Source organism: Zingiber officinale, chromosome 1B, assembly GCF_018446385.1.
Source record: "Zingiber officinale cultivar Zhangliang chromosome 1B, Zo_v1.1, whole genome shotgun sequence".
Lineage (NCBI taxonomy): Eukaryota > Viridiplantae > Streptophyta > Magnoliopsida > Zingiberales > Zingiberaceae > Zingiber > Zingiber officinale.
In genome coordinates, this window is record NC_055986.1 from 170,251,599 (window position 1) to 170,270,323 (window position 18,725).

The 18,725-nt window shown below is 37.7% G+C and overlaps 2 protein-coding genes across 2 annotated transcripts; both read left to right on the forward strand.

The window, feature by feature from the left end:
• Window positions 1–4,348: 4,348 nt before the first annotated feature.
• LOC121991796 (beta-galactosidase 3-like) lies at window positions 4,349–9,448 on the forward strand. The gene is made up of 19 exons (XM_042545836.1): window positions 4,349–4,527; window positions 4,608–4,703; window positions 4,798–4,910; window positions 5,014–5,080; window positions 5,155–5,247; window positions 5,412–5,555; window positions 5,791–5,879; window positions 5,954–6,059; window positions 6,150–6,237; window positions 6,329–6,447; window positions 6,708–6,872; window positions 7,207–7,406; window positions 7,575–7,684; window positions 7,840–7,949; window positions 8,102–8,209; window positions 8,291–8,401; window positions 8,522–8,733; window positions 8,798–9,131; window positions 9,210–9,448. Exons 1-19 carry the CDS (start codon window positions 4,363–4,365, stop codon window positions 9,318–9,320), a joined length of 2,541 nt encoding a protein of 846 aa, XP_042401770.1. The 5' UTR covers window positions 4,349–4,362; the 3' UTR covers window positions 9,321–9,448.
• A 302-nt stretch (window positions 9,449–9,750) lies between these two features.
• LOC121991806 (beta-galactosidase 3-like) lies at window positions 9,751–16,625 on the forward strand. The gene is made up of 19 exons (XM_042545848.1): window positions 9,751–10,101; window positions 10,193–10,288; window positions 10,381–10,493; window positions 10,591–10,657; window positions 10,732–10,824; window positions 10,998–11,141; window positions 11,603–11,691; window positions 12,126–12,231; window positions 12,311–12,398; window positions 12,498–12,616; window positions 13,138–13,302; window positions 13,720–13,919; window positions 14,154–14,263; window positions 14,576–14,685; window positions 14,841–14,948; window positions 15,177–15,284; window positions 15,539–15,750; window positions 15,921–16,257; window positions 16,348–16,625. The coding sequence occupies exons 1-19, from the start codon at window positions 9,937–9,939 to the stop codon at window positions 16,459–16,461; spliced, it is 2,544 nt and encodes an 847-aa protein (XP_042401782.1). The 5' UTR covers window positions 9,751–9,936; the 3' UTR covers window positions 16,462–16,625.
• The last annotated feature ends 2,100 nt before the right edge of the window (window positions 16,626–18,725 follow it).

Sequence of the window (18,725 nt, forward strand, 5' to 3'; positions counted from 1 at the left end):
ATTTAATGCTTTATGTGTGTCTAATGCATTACATTATTTTAATGTATTTCAAAGGGGGGGATAGTAGATTAGGTTAGAAAAATTAACTCACTTTATTCAAATTTAAACTTAATTTTGCATTACATGTTTAATGCTTATTTGCATTTGTCTTTTTCTAACACCTAGCTCCTCTTCTTCTAATAATGCTACTTATAGAATTGCCACTCATATAGATTTTAGCCATCAGCTTACCGATAATCCCTACTCTTACTGAACCCTATGATGCTCCTGCTCTAGCGGATCCTCTTTGTTACCCTCAACAATCTCGTAATTTCACTCAATTACCTAATTTTGTGTATTCTGCTTATTTTGGTTCTTTCTCTTATTTTTTGGATTTCTATTCACTGATTATCTGAGCCTTCCTCTTATAAAGAGGTTGCTCTTGATCCTCTTTGGTAGCAGGCTATGACAGAAGAACTTTCTACTTTGTATCAAGCAGGTACTTAGGATCTTGTTCCTCTTTCTTTGGGGAAGCGTGTGATCAGTTTTCGATGGATGTATAAGATCAAAATTAAATCTGATGGGTTAGTTGAGCGGCATAAAACTCGTTTGGTTGTTAAAGGATTTTTCCAACAATATGACAAATTATGAGAAAACTTTTGCTCTGATTTCCAAGCTTATTACTATCCATGCTTTCATTGCAGTTGCATCAGTTTGTCAGTGGTCTATTTTCAAGATGGATGTTTAAAATGCTTTAGAAGAAATTTACATGGTGCCTCCACTAGGTGTCACTCACAACCCTGGTGAAGTTTGCAGATTGGAGAAGGTTCTTTATGGCCTTAAACAAACTCCTCAAGCTTGGTTTGACAAGTTCTTCATTGTGATTGCATCTCTTGGCTTTCTTCCTAGCTAGCATGACTCTGCTCTTTTTATTCATTGTCCTTCATTAGGTCTCACATTACTCTCTCTTTATGTTGATAACATGATTATCACAAGGGACGATATAAATGGAATAGCAGAGTTGAAACTATATTTGCCTCATGAGTTTAAGATAAAATATTTGGATCATTTACGTTATTTTTTGAGAATTAAAGTAGCTTATTCTCCTCGTGATTATCTTCTCTCGCAATCCAAATATATTTGTGACATTATGGAACAAGCTTATTATCTAACACTCGCACTGTTGATACTTCGCTTGAGGTTAATATTTGGTATTCTTCTACTGATAGTGTTCTCTTGCAAGATCCTTCTTTATATTGCACTCTAGTTAGCAGTCTAGTGTATTTCACCATCACTAGACCTGACATTACTTATATTGTCCACATTGTCAACCAATTTATTGTTTCTTCCACTTTAGTACATTAGGGAGCTGTGTTTTTCATCCTTCGATATTTTTGAGGTATTTAGTTTTGCAATTTTATTTATCCTTCCACTTCTACCTTAGAGTTAGACGCCTGCTCGGATGCAGATTAGAGTGGTGATTCCACGGATCATAAGTTTACCACTGAATTTTATATTTTCTTGGGTGACTCTCTTATCTCTTAGAAGAATAAAACGTAAACTGTTCTCTCTCGTTTTTCTACCGAAGCATAATATCGTGCTATGACCTCTACTACTACTGATATTGTTTGGTTGCATTGTACTTGCTGATATGAATGTTTTTCTCTCGGATCCTACTCTTATGCATTGTAACAACTTCAATGAAATTCAAATTACTCACAATTCTATCTTTTACGAGTGCGCCAAGCATATCGTGACACTATCATCTCACTCGATATCATTATCAGAATGACACCATCACCTTATGATTTGTCTCATTTTTTTATGCAAATTGAAGACTTACTTATTAATGTGCATTCCATCACACGTTTTCAATTTTTAATTACCAAACTCTTGATGTTGTCTGCTAATGCATCTTGAGTCTGAGGGGATACTAGTATAACTTATTATTATTATTATTATTATTATAAAAAGGTATACTAATCTTTTTGTTATTATTTTATTATTATCTATTTATATCCTTCCATTTTTAAAATCCTACAATTTCGTATAATTTGCTAATCTCCTTTTACAATAACCTCTCTCTCTTCTCTTTTGTTGTTCAAAATACTTATGGTGTAACGACAGGATATTTAGGTTGTCACCCAGATACTTATGATTCAGACCCCAACTATAATGAATTTGTATGAATTTTTTCTTCAAATAGGGCATGCAAGTAACGGATGTTAGGTTCCTAGACTGTCCACTGTGAGCATTTCCCGATTTACTCTAATAATCAATAAAAATTTTTATGGAGCTGGATCGATCATCCAATATTCAGACGTTACTCAGCTGCTTAATCATTTTTCTTTTGTTGTTCAGAATGATCAGCTGCATGCGAATTGCAGCGGTGATAAAAGCCAAGCAAATTAAAACTGTGGGCATTGATCAGGCACTCTTTTGAGAAAATAAAATATTTAAGCTGTTATTCCTCCATTGATCCGTCGACGAAAGTCTGATGCAAGAACCACATACCACTGGTATTGAACCTTGGCAAATTAATAAAACTCGGTCAACAGATTAATAAAGGATGGATTTATTCTAATCATTAGAGTTTCTTACACGCACAGTCGCTTGGCGCCCTTTCTCATTTCTCATTTCTACGAAATGCATGCCCTATCTGTGGGTATTAATTAATTCTTTGACGGAGTCTAGCTTTTCTCATCATTTTGTTTTTATAGCTAAAAGTATAAGTAAACTAGATGAGCAGATCGAGAATCCATTCAAGCTGTGCCAATTTTTCCAATAACGGATCAAAGATACACATAATGAGGCACAAAATTGTCAGTTTCTTGGATCATCCATCTAGTGCGACGACTGCAAATTCTCTATCTTTAGAGCAAGTCTTGAACAGCTAGCTCAAACAGAACACGGTTGACTTTCGTATGACCCCATGGTTCACGGCAGGATATTTTCCAATACCATTAATTTTACGTGTGGAATATTGGAGTTGCAGGACTAACTTGGTCGTCGCTACCGCTCATTCAACCAACTGATCTACACTCTACATATATTGACCTTCCTCTGCTCCTGCTCCTGCTCCATACGCTAGCTAATGGCTACAAGTCCTCGCCTTTTCCTCCTCCTCCTCCTCCTCTTCTTCTTCCTCCTCGCCGCTGCTGTCACAGAGGCGCAAAATGTCACCTGCGACGCTCGATTCCTCATCGCCGATGGCGAGGGCCATGGCAAGCTCATCGTCTCCGGCTCCATTCACCACCCTCATACCCTTTCTGTCTTCTCCTTGCAGCATTATTTGGAGGAACGCTTGGATCTGGTCGAGTTTGCGAAGATCGTCGGAGACGCCGGCTTGCGCATGATCCTGCGCATCAGGCCATATGTGGCAACAGAGTGGACTTATGGATTATCCGTCACGTCCAGAACGGCTCCCTTACATTGGATGAGACAGGGGCCATTAATCGTTAAACAATTTCATCGTTATTATCTGTAACTAATCAATTCGATCTATGCGCGGTGTGAATTGTATAGGTGATCATGGATCGAAATGGATTGATTATTTAGGATAAAAAATTATTCCATCCTACTAGATCAAATAATATAATATCAAGATCTATATCATATCTTATATCCGGTAATTATTATGTATCAGATATCCGATAGATTGTCAGTTATTTGGACATTTGATCCTATATCGAATGAAATATGAAATAATAAAAAAAATATTTTAAAATAATAATAGACATTATCCATTATCAGTAGTTGCTACAATGTGTAGTAGCTTATCGGTGGTAACTACTACAACATATAGTAACTTATCGACCGTAGTTGCTACAAGTATGGGTGATCACGGATCGAGTTGGTTCAGTTATTGGGATAAAAACTATCTAGCCCTACTAAATCGGATAATATAATATCAGGATCCTATATCCGGCCCTATATCAGACAAAAATTTTTTTCGATTCTATTCGAATTGATATAAATAGATTGATCGGTAGGTTGACTGCTCAACCCTAGTGAATTGCTGGTTGAAAATTTCAGCATTATTACGATAATTATAAAAATTAAATCAAATGAATCAACAGATTCTGTTCCATGATTCGGTGCCGATTCGAGTTCAATGCGACAGGTGAGTTTGTCTTCGACCGGGCGGAGCACGTCAGGATCGCCTGTTCCACTCAATTCACGCACCGAAGAGAAACCCGCTAAATTGATCGAAATGTATTCGGATTTGGGCCCCTCCCTCTACTTTTTCGACCTTTTTGATCAACGGATGGTTTAGTCAGCCTGTATCGTGAATCGGAAGATACAGGTGCTCGTTCGCAACGGATGGTTATAGATATATCGCGCTCTTCGTTTCTCTTCTCCTGCCTGCTTCAGTCGCTGGCAATGGCGACGAGTCCTCGCCTTTTCCTCTTCCTATTCCTCTTCCTCTTTGCCACTGTTGTCACAGCGGCGCAAAATGTCACCTACGACGCCCGCTCCCTCATCATCGACGGCGAGCGCAGGCTCATCATCTCCGGCTCCATTCACTACCCTCGCAGCGTCCCTTCCGTACTTTTCCTCCTCTTTCGCTTTGGGGTCCCATTTGAGCTCCAGCGTCACATTTCCTTGGTCCTTCTGTGTTTTCTCAGATGTGGCCCGGTCTCGTAGCGGAGGCAAAAGAGGGCGGCTTGAATGCCATCGATACCTACGTCTTCTGGAACGGTCACGAGCCCTCCCCCGGCAATGTTGGTTCTCTAGAATCTTAAAACCCTCACCTTCTTCGATGCCCTCGTACTTGCGGCTTAATTAACGCGCTCCCTTTCTGTCTTCTTCTTTCAGTATTATTTCGAGGATCGTTTTGATTTGGTAAAGTTTGCGAAGATCGTCCGAGACGCTGGCTTGTATATGATCCTCCGTATCGGGCCTTTTGTAGCAGCAGAGTGGACTTACGGGTTCGCCTTCTCCATTTCTGCTCAAAGTTTGCACCTTTACTTGTTGGTCTTCTGAACGATTCAATCTTGATGGGGGATTTGTTCTTTTTGAAATACTATACAGGGGAATTCCTGTTTGGTTGCACTATGTTCCGGGGACTGTTTTCCGCACAAACAATGAGCCTTTCAAGGTGCGCGCAAGAATAAAAATCCAATCTTTCTTGTGTTCTTGGATGGAGATGGTTGTTTGATTCTTGTTTTGCAGTGGTATATGGAGAGGTTCGTCACTTATATAGTCAATCTGATGAAGCGAGAGCGACTGTTTGCATCACAAGGAGGCCACATCATTTTGGCCCAAGCAAGTTCTTTCTATTACCCATTTGTCTCTCCAATTATGTCTTCTTTGATCAGCTTTTGAAAGTTGGGCTTAATATCGATACGTTTTATTCCTTCCAATAGAAAAAAAAAAGTGAACTGCTATTTATTGGGTGTTTATTCTTTTCCCTGTTTTTTTGACAGTAGATTGAAAATGAATATGGCTATTCTGAAAGCTACTTTGGAGACGAGGGGAAGCTATATGCGATGTGGGCTGCCCATATGGCACTCAATCAAGGAACTGGTGTGCCTTGGGTTATGGGTCAGCAAGATGATGCCCCTGATCCGGTGGTAAGATTCAATTTGATATTCATTGACTGCATATAATCAAATAATCATCGACTGCATATAATTCCATATTTGATAGCGACTGGTTGTAGCAGATAACTATTGTAATCGATCATAAGTACTGAAATCGAACCGAATGCTTTTAGCTACCCTCAAAAGAGAGCAAAACCAACGAGTTTGTGTTCTTGTTTTAACTATCTTAATATCGTATCTTATTTGTCTTCATACAAACTTGCAGATCAATACTTGCAACTCATTTTATTGTGATCAATTCACACCAAATTCTCCTAGCAAGCCAAAATTGTGGACCGAAAATTGGCCAGGATGGTAACTTCTATAATGGAATTAGCATTGCCTACTATGCACTGACTTTTTGTGCTGTTAACTCCCAACTTTTCTAGGTTCCATTCATTTGGGGATCCAGATCCTCATAGACCACCTGAGGATATTGCATTTGCTGTTGCTCGCTTCTTCGAGAAGGGTGGTTGCCTGCAAAACTATTACGTGGTATGTTCAATATGTTAACAAATATTTTAGCAAGCTACTATAAAGATTGATGCTACCAAAGACTGATGAAAATTTTCGTCTTTGAATTAGTATCATGGAGGAACACATTATGGTCGCACTACGGGCGGACCATTCATCACTACAAGCTATGATTATAATGCTCCAATAGACGAGTATGGTATGCTATTTCAAATGTTTTATGATTAGCTGAGAATGGAAATTTGAAATTTTCATTTTTTTATATCTACTGATGATAAATTGAAACTCAGGGTTACCAAGGCTTCCAAAATGGGGTCATCTAAGGGAGCTCCACAAATCTGTAAAATTATGTGAACATACTTTACTTTATGGCAAGTCAACATTTATTTCAGCCGGGCCTCTTCAAGAGGTGACAATACTTGTCATGGTGTTATGTTTTCTTTGCATTATATTTCAATCCCAAACTTATTTGTGTCTACTACTTTGAGAGGGATTGCGGTTAGGTAGGTTCCTCGACATGAAATTGTGCGTTAAGAAACTACAAAGTGAAGAAATTAATACTACTTATTGAAACTATTTGCATAAAAATTCTACTCTTTTTACATGATCTCATTGCTAAATAGTCCAGATCTTGTAAATATCTCCATTTTTGTTTGTTTGTTTTTGCAGATTGATGTCTATGAAGACCAATCGGGCGGGTGCGTTGCCTTCCTTGCTAACGTGGATGAACAAGAAGATAAATCGATCACATTTAGGAACGTTACATATAGTGTTCCACCCTGGTCAGTTAGCATCCTTCCAGATTGCAAGAATGTTGTGTTTAACACTGCCATGGTATGTTTTCCATCTTGTTGTCCTTTATGTTGTATACATAATTGTTAAAGATTCACAAACTCGAGTGTAGTTGAGTTCCAATTTGGGAGTTTTGAAGGTTTGTCTAACTTTAGAGACAAAAGCTTATGATATCATTGCTAAACATGTTGTTAAGAATGCTGTTAAATATTTAACAGAATCATGCTAAACTTTAAGATGTATCATATACAAGGTTAAGAGGTTTGAAATGCATTGGCTTCAAGATTGGTTCTTACGTCCTTAAAAAATGCACTAACATATTAAAACCATTTTATTCTGTTTGCTATTATAACCTAGCTGTCACTTTTTTTTGTAGGTCAAGTCCCAAACCTCTGTAGTGGAAATGGTCCCGGAAAACTTGAAAGTGTATAGCAATTCATCATTTGGTTCAGGGGCTTGGCAAGTTTACATGGAGAAAGTTGGGCTTTGGGACAAACCTGACTTTGTGCTGTTTGGACTTGAAGATCATATTAACATAACAAAAGATACAACTGATTATCTTTGGTATACAACAAGGTCAAAATTTCTTGCGATCGTCATATTCTTCATTCTTCTTTTATTGTCAATTCTTCTTTTAGACGTTAAAGTTATAATTAGAAGAAAAATTTGTGATCATGTAGCTAACTTTGCACAAGGAAGTTCGCTTTGCATCAATGCTTATCTTTTCAAGTCACTGGTCTGCAGTTTTTATGTTGATAAAAGTGAAGATAACCTTGGAGATGGGAGTAGTCCAATTCTCTCAGTCGCATCTCTGGGTCATGCTTTTATTGTTTTCATAAATGGTGAACTTCAAGGTGCTGTTCTTTCTCATCGTATCTAACTGCCCACCACATGAAATTTTGCTGTGATTGTGTAGATAAGATGATGCTCTTATAGTAAATACGGATATTTCTATTCAAATTAACTTTTTTTTTTTTAAAAAAAAAAAGCTATTTCTTCTGTTTTGCAGGTAGCTCTTATGGTAAATACGGATATCTACCATTGAACTTTGAGGCTCCTGTTACCATAAAGCCAGGGAAAAATGAAATTGCTATTCTCAGTATGACTATTGGAATGTATGTAAGTAGTTCGCTCCGCTCTCTCTTTTCATTAAACTTAACATCATGCAGGGAGTAAGGAATACTGTTTCTAACTTAAATAACATTAATTATTTTTTGAAATACGAGAAGAAGGCATTTGATATCATTTTAAATATTGTTCTCTACTTGAAGAACGCAGGACCTCTTTACGAATGGGAAGGTGCAGGATTAACCAGTGTCAATATTTCTGGAACCGGCAATGGAAGCTTAAACTTGTCGCCATATTCATGGGAGTACAAGGTACCAGATCAAGTTATCAGCTCAATTTTATCAAATAATAATAAAGAAGCAATCGACATGTGTTTTTGTGTATTCTGGCAGATCGGGTTGGAAGGAGAACACTATAGTATCTTTAACACGAACAGCAACACTGATATCAAGTGGATACCGAAATCAGAACCACCGACAAATCAATCTCTGATTTGGTACAAGGTATTCTGAACCATTTTTCTTGATGTTGTCTATGATTCTTCCATTCATTCATCTCCATTTTCCATATTGCTTCGTATCCAAACATGTATTCGGAGAGATTTTGATCATTCTATACTTCAGGTGGCCGTGGATCCGCCTGAAGGGAAGGAACCCGTCGCGCTCGATATGGTATCCATGGGAAAAGGCCACGTTTGGGTGAATGGAAAATCTATCGGACGATACTGGCTCGTTGCAAGTTCTATATCTGACAATTGCACTCCTCATTGCAATTACACAGGCACATTTGAACCTGACAGATGCCTGACAGGATGTGGACAGCCCACTCAAAGATGGTATCATCAAATCAAATGGATTTAGCTTTTCAATTCCTCGTGCTTTCATTGCGCGCGCATGCAGGTACCATATCCCGAGATCGTTCTTTAAGCCATCAGGTAACACGTTGGTCATTTTTGAAGAGAAAGGTGGGGATCCTACGAGGATCACTTTTGCGAGAAGGCAAGAGACCAAGATCTGTGGGTTTGTGTCGGATGACCATCCCCAAGTAGACTTGGAAAACTGGGAAGTTCACAGCAAACGGAATGCAGCAGGAGCTGCGATGCATTTGAAGTGCCCTGAGGGAAGCTCTGTATCCTCCATAACGTTTGCGAGTTTCGGTAACCCTACTGGAACATGCAGCTCGTACCGCCGAGGGAGCTGCCATTACCCCAACTCTGTTTCTGTCACTGAAAAGGTTAATTTTTAGACCGTGAAAAGCTCACTTGTTCTGCTTCTCCTAGTGACGACTCTTTGCTCTAATCTTCGCATGCAGGCATGCCTTCACAAAGATAAGTGTTCTATCGCATTCAAGGGCGAGAGCTTCACTGAAGACTTGTGCCCTGGCACAGCCAAAGCCATGGCTGTTGAAGCTGCATGCAACTGAGTAGATTAGTTGTTGGTTCAGACTTCTGAGGTGACCAAGAGAAGCAAAAATAAAAATAACAAAACTTTGGACGTGTAAAGTGAATTGTCCTTTTAAAATGAATCCCACCGAATTTGTTCATTGGATAATAATTTATAATGATAACTTTATCATCTCCATTATTAAAACTGCACGTACGCGACGATAACTACTGCACTTTGGACCACCTTATTTATTTCAAATTCATTTAGATTTGTAAAAGTTTTCCCTGATTTTTAAATGATTTAGTGACTGCAGACAGTAAGCAATTTAGGATTTTATTGGAGACCAGGACGCCGACACCAGTTCAATGCGACAGGAATTCCTGTCCTGGATTCGGCAGGATCCCCTGTCCCATTTGGTTCACGCACGATGAAAAGATATTTGAATCAGAATTGCTGATTTCCCTGTTTCGTGAACTGGAATCAGCAATCCAGCAGCAATTATCAAGTAATAATTCTTGTGGGCATCCGGCATTCGCGATTTCGAGTCGACTGTAGTGGAGTGGCGAGGAATAGCTGTTCGCAGCTGTTGCTCACGGCACAAGCTCTCAATATCTGGCCCTTTTCCTTGTCTTCTCCTGCTTCCGTAGCTAGCCATGGCTAGAGGTTCTCGCCTTTTCTTTCTTCTCTTCTTCTTCCTCTTCGCACCTGTTGCTATAGCGGTGCACAGTGTCAGTTACGACGCCCGATCCCTCGTCATCGACGGCGAGCGCAAGCTCATCATCTCCGGCTCCATTCACTACCCTCGCAGCGTCCCTTCTGTACTACTACTCTTTCTCCGCTCATGTTTCTATTTTGTGTCTCACTTGAGCTCAAAGGTTACATTTCGGTACTGGTTATGCGTCGTCTCAGATGTGGCCTGGCCTCGTCGCGGCGGCGAAGGAGGGCGGCTTGAACACCATCGAGACCTACGTCTTCTGGAACGGCCACGAGCCCTCCCCTGGCAATGTAGGCTCACTGGAATCCTAAAGCCCTCGCCTTTTCGATTCATTCATACTTCGGCTTGATTGACGCATTCCCTTCTTGTCTTCTTCTTCCAGTATTATTTCCAGGAGCGTTTTGATTTGGTAAAATTTGCGAAGATCGTCCGAGACGCCGGCTTGTACATGATCCTCCGTATCGGCCCGTTTGTAGGAGCAGAGTGGACTTACGGGTTCGCCTTCGCTATTTCTGCTCAAAGATTGCACCTTTACCGTGTTGTCTTCTAAAACATTGAACCTTGATGGGGCTTTTGTTCTTTGGGAATACAGGGGAATCCCGGTTTGGTTGCACTATGTTCCGGGGACTGTTTTCCGCACAAACAATGAGCCATTCAAGGTGTGCCCAAGAATAAAAATCCAATCTTTATTGTGTTCTGGAATGGAGATGGTTGTTTGATTCTTGCTTTGCAGAGACACATGGAGAACTTCATCACTTATATAGTGAATCTGATGAAGCGAGAACAATTGTTTGCATCACAAGGAGGCCACATCATTTTGGCCCAGGCAAGTTCTCGTTATCATCCATTTGCTTCTCCAATTATGTTTTCTTTGTTCGGCTTCTAGGGCTAACATTGATAAGTTTTATAGCTACCACTTGCAGAAAGACAGATCTAGCAGTTAGAATTGGACTCCTATTTGTTGGATGTTTATTCTTTTTCTTAATCTTTTGTTGGCAGGTTGAAAATGAATATGGCTTTTACGAAGGCTACTATGGAGATGCAGGGAAACAATATGCGATGTGGGCTGCCCATATGGCACTCAATCAAAGAACCGGTGTACCTTGGGTTATGTGTCAGCAAGATGATGCCCCTGATCCTGTTGTAAGACTCAATTCTAGATTATATCTTGAATACTTCAAGGAATCAAATTAATCATTGGATAGCATCATTATCGATTGCATACAATTTCTTATCGATAACAACTGGATGCTCCCAGAAAACTATTGTAGTTGTTAGCAATAGTCAGTGGCATTTTTGAACTCTATGTTAGTAAGAATGCCATCTAATCATGGCTTCTAACAGTGACTTTCCAAGAATGGTTGTATAGTTCATATGAAGCAAAATCATATGAGTTTCTGTTCTTGTTTTAACTTTCTTAATATTGGTGTTTATTATTTTAAACATTTTTGTTAAAAAAATGAAAATGTGGTTCCTAATGTGCACACTCACTCTGAGTTTTGATTGTGCTTGTCTACTTTGTATGGTCAATTTCTTACATTTCCAAGTTTAAGCTCACCATCAAGTAAAGTCTAATTTTTGGTTGTCTTTCTGCAAATTTGCAGATCAATTCTTGCAACTCATTTTATTGTGATCAATTCACGCCAAATTCTCCAAGCAAACCGAAGTTTTGGACAGAAAATTGGCCTGGATGGTAATTTCTATAATTGAATTAGCACTTCCAAGTTTAAACACCCAACATGAAGATCTGCTCATAGAACTGACTTGGCATTGAAATAATTACTTTAACTTTAGTTTGATACAGTCATCTTGTTCAATGAGAAGTTTGTTAAGACTAAACTGGTCTGTTATTTTCATCTTCTTTTGAATATGAAGAGACATGGATTGGTCCAGGTTTTGAGGTTATACTGCTTGGCAGATAAAATCTATGATTGAATTGGTGACTACGTAGTAATTACTCAAAACTAGTAACTTTAACTTGCTTCTCACATGTCAAAATGTTTCATTTATATATAACACTAATTACTTCAATATCAATGTCCATGCAAGCCCAAGGCACCATATATTATATTGCTTTCAAGATGAACTTTTGTGCTGTTGATTCTCATTTCTCCTATCATTTTCTAGGTTCCACACATTTGGGGAGCCAGATCCTCACAGACCACCTGAGGACATTGCATTTGCTGTTGCTCGCTTTTTTCAGAAGGGCGGTAGTCTGCAAAACTATTACATGGCATGCTCAACATATATTAATATGTATTTTTAGCAAACTACTATAAAAATTGATAAAAAAAAATTCTTCTTTGACTTAGTATCACGGAGGGACGCATTATGGTCGCACTACAGGTGGACCATTCATCACTACAAGCTACGATTATAATGCTCCAATAGATGAGTATGGTATGCTGCTGATGCTGTTTTGTAGTTAGCTGAGAATGAAAACTTGAATGTTTCTTCTTTTCTTTTTCTACTGTCTAATGACTATAAACTTAAATTCAGGATTACCGAGACTTCCAAAATGGGGACATCTAAGGGAGCTACATGGATCTATAAAGTTATGCGAACATACTTTACTGTATGGGGAGTCAGAGTTTTTTTCAGTTGGCCCTCTCCAAGAGGTAACAGTAATTTTCAGTTTTTCACAATGTCATGTTTTCTTTGTGTTAGATTTCAATCCAAAAATACTTCTACTGCTTAGGTAGAGATTGAAATGTATGCAGTAATAATTACAAAGTGCAGAAATATGCAATAGTACATTCCTGAACATCATTTCTGATAATTGTAAATTTTTTTAAAAAAAAACCTAATAGCCTAGAAATTGTGACCTTTTGGCGAATGCCCGTGTGAAAAAATCTATTTTTTTTTTTGTACTTATACTATCTTCGGCATATAATATTTTATCATTTAAATGCTAACAATCTAGTGATGTAAGAAATCTCCAACTATTAGTACTTTTTACATAAGTTCCATTTAGTGCTCTTAATCTGTGATGGTAATGTAATAGTTGTATATTGTTTATCTCTTCCTACTTGAACTTCCCTGATGGATACTATTTACAAGGTTTGACTCTTTTTTACATGATCCTATTGCTAAAAGTCCATAACTTGTTAGTACCTTTATTCTTTTTTTTCTTAAACAGGTAAATGTCTATAAAGACAAATTCGGCGGGTGTGTTGCCTTCCTTGCTAATATTGATGAGCAGGAATATAAATTTATCACATTTAGGAATGTTAGGTATAGTGTTCCTCCCTGGTCAGTTAGCATCCTTCCAGATTGCAAGAATGTTGTGTTTAACACCGCAAAGGTACATTTTCCATTTCCTTTTTTTTTTTTTTTGAAAATGATACTTTCCATTCACTATATAATTATTCTCTATAAGTAAGGCAAAAGTGTATCATATATCCTGTAATTGTTCATGAACCAGAAACTGTAATCCCATTGTCAATGAAAAAAATGGAAAGTCTACAGATCCTGCTAAGAATGATAACAATTGTTAGGTCGCTTAACTTGTGAGACTCGACCATCAACTTACAATGCTTAAATCATAATAACACCAACAACTCACCATGTGAAACTAAATTAGGACTTACAATTCAGGTGAGAGGTTTGAGACATACCTTCGCTTCAAGATTGGTTCTTACTCATACATCCATGAAAATTATAGCACATTAGAACCATGTTATTCTGTTTGCTATCTACTGAAATGGCATTATGTTTCTAGGTGCGATCCCAAGCCTCTGTAGTCGAAATGGTTCCAGAAAACTTGCAGGCGTCAAGTACTTCATCACTTGGTTTAGGGGCTTGGCAAATCTACACTGAGAAAGTTGGGTTATGGGACAAACCTGACTTTGCACAGTTTGGACTTAAAGATCATCTTAATGTGACAAAAGATACAACTGACTATCTTTGGTATACAACAAGGTCAGCATTACTTTCAATTTCTTATTCTACTGTCCTTCTATTTTGGATAAGTGCAACTAAGTTTGCACAAGGTAGTCCACTTTGCATGATCGAAGAATATTCTAGTTGTTCCAATGTAGTCTTTGGCATCTATATAAATAGCCAGTAAATTACAGAAGTACCTCCTATGTGTCATGATTGTTGGTGCATAACTGCAGTTTCAAATGCTAACCTTTACAAATAATTGGCGTGCAGTTTTTATGTTGGTGAAAGTGAAGAAATTATTGGCAATGGGAGTAGTCCTATTCTCTCAGTTGAATCCAAGGGCCATGCTTTTCTTGTTTTTATAAACGGTGAACTTCAAGGTGCTGTTCTTTCTCATCATATTAACTTGATTAAGTATAAAATATTTGTGAATGCATGATCCTTTTTCTTCTATGTGAAACTTAACCTGACAATAGGGTCACCTTGACCATATTGTCTTTTTGTTATTATGACTTATTAAGTACAGTGATTACGTAGGCAATACAAATTTCAGATTCTTTTACTTGTCATACACTTTATACCTCATCTCTTTATACCATGTGTATTCTAGTTATTGTTGGTAGTTATGAATCACTTTAGATTGCTTCATTCAAATGAACTTTTAAATAAGGTCTATTTCTTCTATTTTGCAGGTAGTTCTTATGGTAACTCTGGAAATTTACATTTGAGGTTTCAGGCTCCTGTAATCTTAAAGACAGGGCAAAATGAAATTGCTATCCTTAGTATGACAATTGGAATGTATGTAAGTAGTTATTTTGGCTTCTCTGAGCTCTAATTGGAGTCTTGGATCGTGTATCTTATTTTCCAAAATACAGGAACAAGGCATGAGTTTTTCTGAGAAAATGTACATTGATTTTATCTTTCTAATCCAACCAAATATTGTTCCTCTGTTTGAAGAACGCAGGCCCGCTATATGAATGGCAAGGTGCAGGATTAACCAGTGTCAAAATATCTGGCAACAGAATTGGAAGTTTAGATTTGTCGACAAATTTGTGGAAGTACAAGGTAACATATCATCCCTTGCATTCTATCATCGATTATTTAACTGATGTTGTCTGGCTCAAACTTTATTAAAAAAAAGTCAATGAAAAATTGTTACCGACTTTGATGGTCTCTTCTTGCGTCTACTGTGGCTTATGCGATCTAAATCTAACATTCACTTGCATTTATATGCATGAATAGTTGAGAAGTATTCATACAAGATTTGCATTACTAATTGATGTACTTTTGCAGATTGGGTTGCAAGGAGAGCGCTACAATATCTTCAACACAGACATCACTGATATCAAGTGGATACCAGTATCAGAACCACCGAAAAATCAAGCCCTCATTTGGTACAAGGTATACTTTTTCAACATATTTTTCCCACAGAATAGGATTATAGCAGCATCCATATATGCTCATGCGCATTGATCTTCTATGATATATTAATATGAACTGCGCTCAAATGCCATTTATTCTTGAATCATTGTTCTTCATTCTATCTTTAACTCTTCATTTAGTTCAACATCTAAACTGCATATGCTAGCTCAATTTCCATTGCTTTATGTTGAAACACATTTTCAGAGTGATGTTGGCACTATCTCACACTTCAGGTGGCAGTGGATCCTCCCGAAGGGAATGAACCTGTTGCACTCGATATGCTATCGATGGGGAAAGGCCATGTTTGGGTGAATGGAAAGTCTATCGGAAGATACTGGCTGGTAACAAGTTCTATATATGCCAAATGCACTCCACATTGTAATTACACAGGCAAATTTAAACCAGACAAATGTTTGACAAGATGTGGAGAACCCACTCAAAGATGGTAAGTAATCTCTCTTTAAATTTCATTCGATATGTTCTCTTAAATTAGCTCATTCGTTGGTCCTACCTCGTAAAGGAATCCAATTTGCTGATGTTGCAAGTGTAGATCTACTCTCCGGGAGTACTTTCCTTTAAGCATTCACTTCCTCATGCTTTTATCTCCGAACACAGGTACCATATTCCAAGATCCTTTTTTAAGTCATCAGGGAACACCCTCATCATTTTCGAAGAGAGAGGTGGCGATCCGACGAAGATCACTTTCGCAAAGAGGCATGAGACCATGATCTGTAGTTTCATATCTGAGGACCATCCTCAACTAGATTTGGAGAACTGGGACGCGAACGGCAAAGATAACGCAGTGGGTAGTGCTTTGATGAACTTGAAGTGTCCTGAGGGAACCTCCATCTCCTCCATAATCTTTGCAAGTTTCGGTAACCCAAGTGGAACATGTAGCTCCTATAGCCAAGGCAGCTGCCACTACTCGAACTCCATTTCTGTCATTGAAAAGGTGAATTTCAGACTCTGAAGCTCATTGATGAATAAGGACCTCTCACATGTTCTGCTTGGTTAGGTAACTCTTGTGCTCGAATGTCTGCAGGCGTGTCTTCACAGAAATGATTGTTCTATCTCATTTGTGAATGAGAGCTTCACTGAGGAGGACTTGTGCCCTGGCATAACCAAAGCTCTGGCTGTTGAAGCTGCATGTAGCTAGGTAGATAATGTGTTAAGTAAACACTCTGGATGATGAAGAGGAGCTCTGCTTCTTCCTTCTTGTGGACTGGAATAAGATTGTTAGGGAAGATGTGGTTTGTTTTTGATGCAGGAGGATTGAATCTGTTTTATTATTTTTTTAATAATTTTTTGGTTTTTTTTTGACGTTTAGGGTTTTTTTTGGTAATTTTTATCTTTTACAAATTAAGATTTTTGGGTCTATATAAGGGTTGTTTAATTGATATTAGGGATTATTTTTTATTATTAATTAAAACTTCTATTTTCGGTAAAATTTAGAGACGATGTTTTCTCTTCGTTTGTAGATTTCTTGTCTTGTTTTCTCCACAAATTGACTTTCTCTTCAATGGAAGTTCTTAGTGGTTGCGGTCGGAACAACATGCAGATTACGATTAAGAAAGTTGAGCATCATGGTTGTAGCATTCAAGATGTGATAATGATTAAGGATTTATAAAAGCAAGTCACATATTTAACCCAGTGTCTAGTCATGTGAAATTTCAAAGACCGTGAGATCTCAAATTGTGAATCTGAGTTTATTTTCGAGAACTCATATCATCATCGGATTACATATCGGGAATGTCATAGTTGAGAGGAGCATTATAAAGACCTTGATTTTTGGGTTGATCTGGTCAAATTTTATAGTAGATTACAAGCAGATGGATTCAAATTTTATAGTACGTTACAAGTAAATGGATTTGTTAATTAAATCAACAAAATAGAGCGGATTTTTGAATATAAGGAAGTTTCAAATCAAATGAAGGTGAAATTAATTGTCATTCTACTCAAGGGTCGAGTATCAGACAACTACCCTAGCTAAGTTGGTGGGGACCGCTTCTTAGAACGAATTCCCTACCTATGCATGATTTTAGCGCGCTCCCCAAAGTTAGGTCTCCGGTTCATCCCGCCGTCCCAATTCATGAGGGTTTTTTGGCAAGCTCCCCGGGCTCAAGTTCCCGGTTCATAACTTAACTCATAATAAGATTTGACAAACTCCCCAGGCTTAGATCCCTTGTTCATAACTTAACCCATAATAAGATTTGGCAAACTCCCCAAGCTTAGGTCCCCGATTCATAACTTAACCCATAATAAGATTTGGTACGATTCCTGGGCTTAGGTCCCCAGTTACAACCATCTACTTCATTCCATAAACATATATAAGAGCATAAGCACAATCATAATCACGATCACTATATAGACATGAATATAAACATGTACATCAACCTAAACATAACCCTTACATAGACATGTGATCAAACACGCATATATAAGCATGATTACTATATAAGCATGAAATACAATTGTTAACAAGTGCATCATCGTAAGTAGGTTCATTTCATGAGCATTCAAGGTCATCAAAATAAGAAGCAAAGAATAACAACATGAACTTACCTAACCTAGAGATCCGAAATCTAAATGTAGTCATTAAAGTCCACTAAATTACCATGATGTGAGGAGCAAGAGTAACTCAAACATTCATACTAAATTCTGAAGGTTACAAGTTCTAGGAGCTAGCATGGTATTGACTTCCAAATAACAAAAGAGCATAGGAATCTATAAAATCCGAACCTTACAAATCTAAAAAAACTAACATGGTATCATTTCCTCAATGCATACATACAACCAAAACCAAAACTCATTTAGGATACTTAAACATGCTTGAACATGAGGAACTTAATTAAAACATGATATGAGAAAGACATGAAGAAATAGTAGAGTAACATTATGATGAATGTGGCCCCCACAAAACTATTCTTATCATGTCCGAAACTTGCAAGGCCAATAACATAATTTGAGGCATGCATAGTTCTCTAGTTTCTAAGAGTAAACCAATAATAAAATATGAAGTGACTTGTAGTGCATCATCATGACAACTAAACCTCTCTAAAACAGAATTTTAACCAAGCCTATAAGAATCTGAAACTTGGAAGTTCTACTTTATAAATTGAACATGTAAATTTCTCTAACATGTAAGGGTAAACAATTAGTAAAACATGAAACAACGTGTAATGTAACATCGTGAAAACTAAACCAAAACTAGAATCTGAATTGCTTTTAAGGCATATAAGATTATTTTGATTGGAAAACAAGTAGAAAACATAAATACTATATTATCATAAAATCCATAACATAGATAATCATTAATTATCATGAAATCCACAATATATATAATCATTAAATATTATAAAATTCATAACATGTATAATCATTAAAGCATGATTATCCATATTCATATAATCACTGTGTTGG

Excerpts from the sequence above, each read along its gene's own strand:
- LOC121991806 (XM_042545848.1), top strand. The coding sequence starts at position 9,937 with ATGGCTAGAGGTTCTCGCCTTTTCTTTCTTCTCTTCTTCTTCCTCTTC. Across the intron at positions 11,692-12,125 it reads ACAGAAAATTGGCCTGGATG|GTTCCACACATTTGGGGAGC; the intron begins GTAATTTCTATA and ends ATCATTTTCTAG. Across the intron at positions 12,399-12,497 it reads TGCTCCAATAGATGAGTATG|GATTACCGAGACTTCCAAAA; the intron begins GTATGCTGCTGA and ends ACTTAAATTCAG.
- LOC121991796 (XM_042545836.1), top strand. The coding sequence starts at position 4,363 with ATGGCGACGAGTCCTCGCCTTTTCCTCTTCCTATTCCTCTTCCTCTTT. Across the intron at positions 5,081-5,154 it reads CAAACAATGAGCCTTTCAAG|TGGTATATGGAGAGGTTCGT; the intron begins GTGCGCGCAAGA and ends CTTGTTTTGCAG. Across the intron at positions 7,685-7,839 it reads CATAAATGGTGAACTTCAAG|GTAGCTCTTATGGTAAATAC; the intron begins GTGCTGTTCTTT and ends TCTGTTTTGCAG.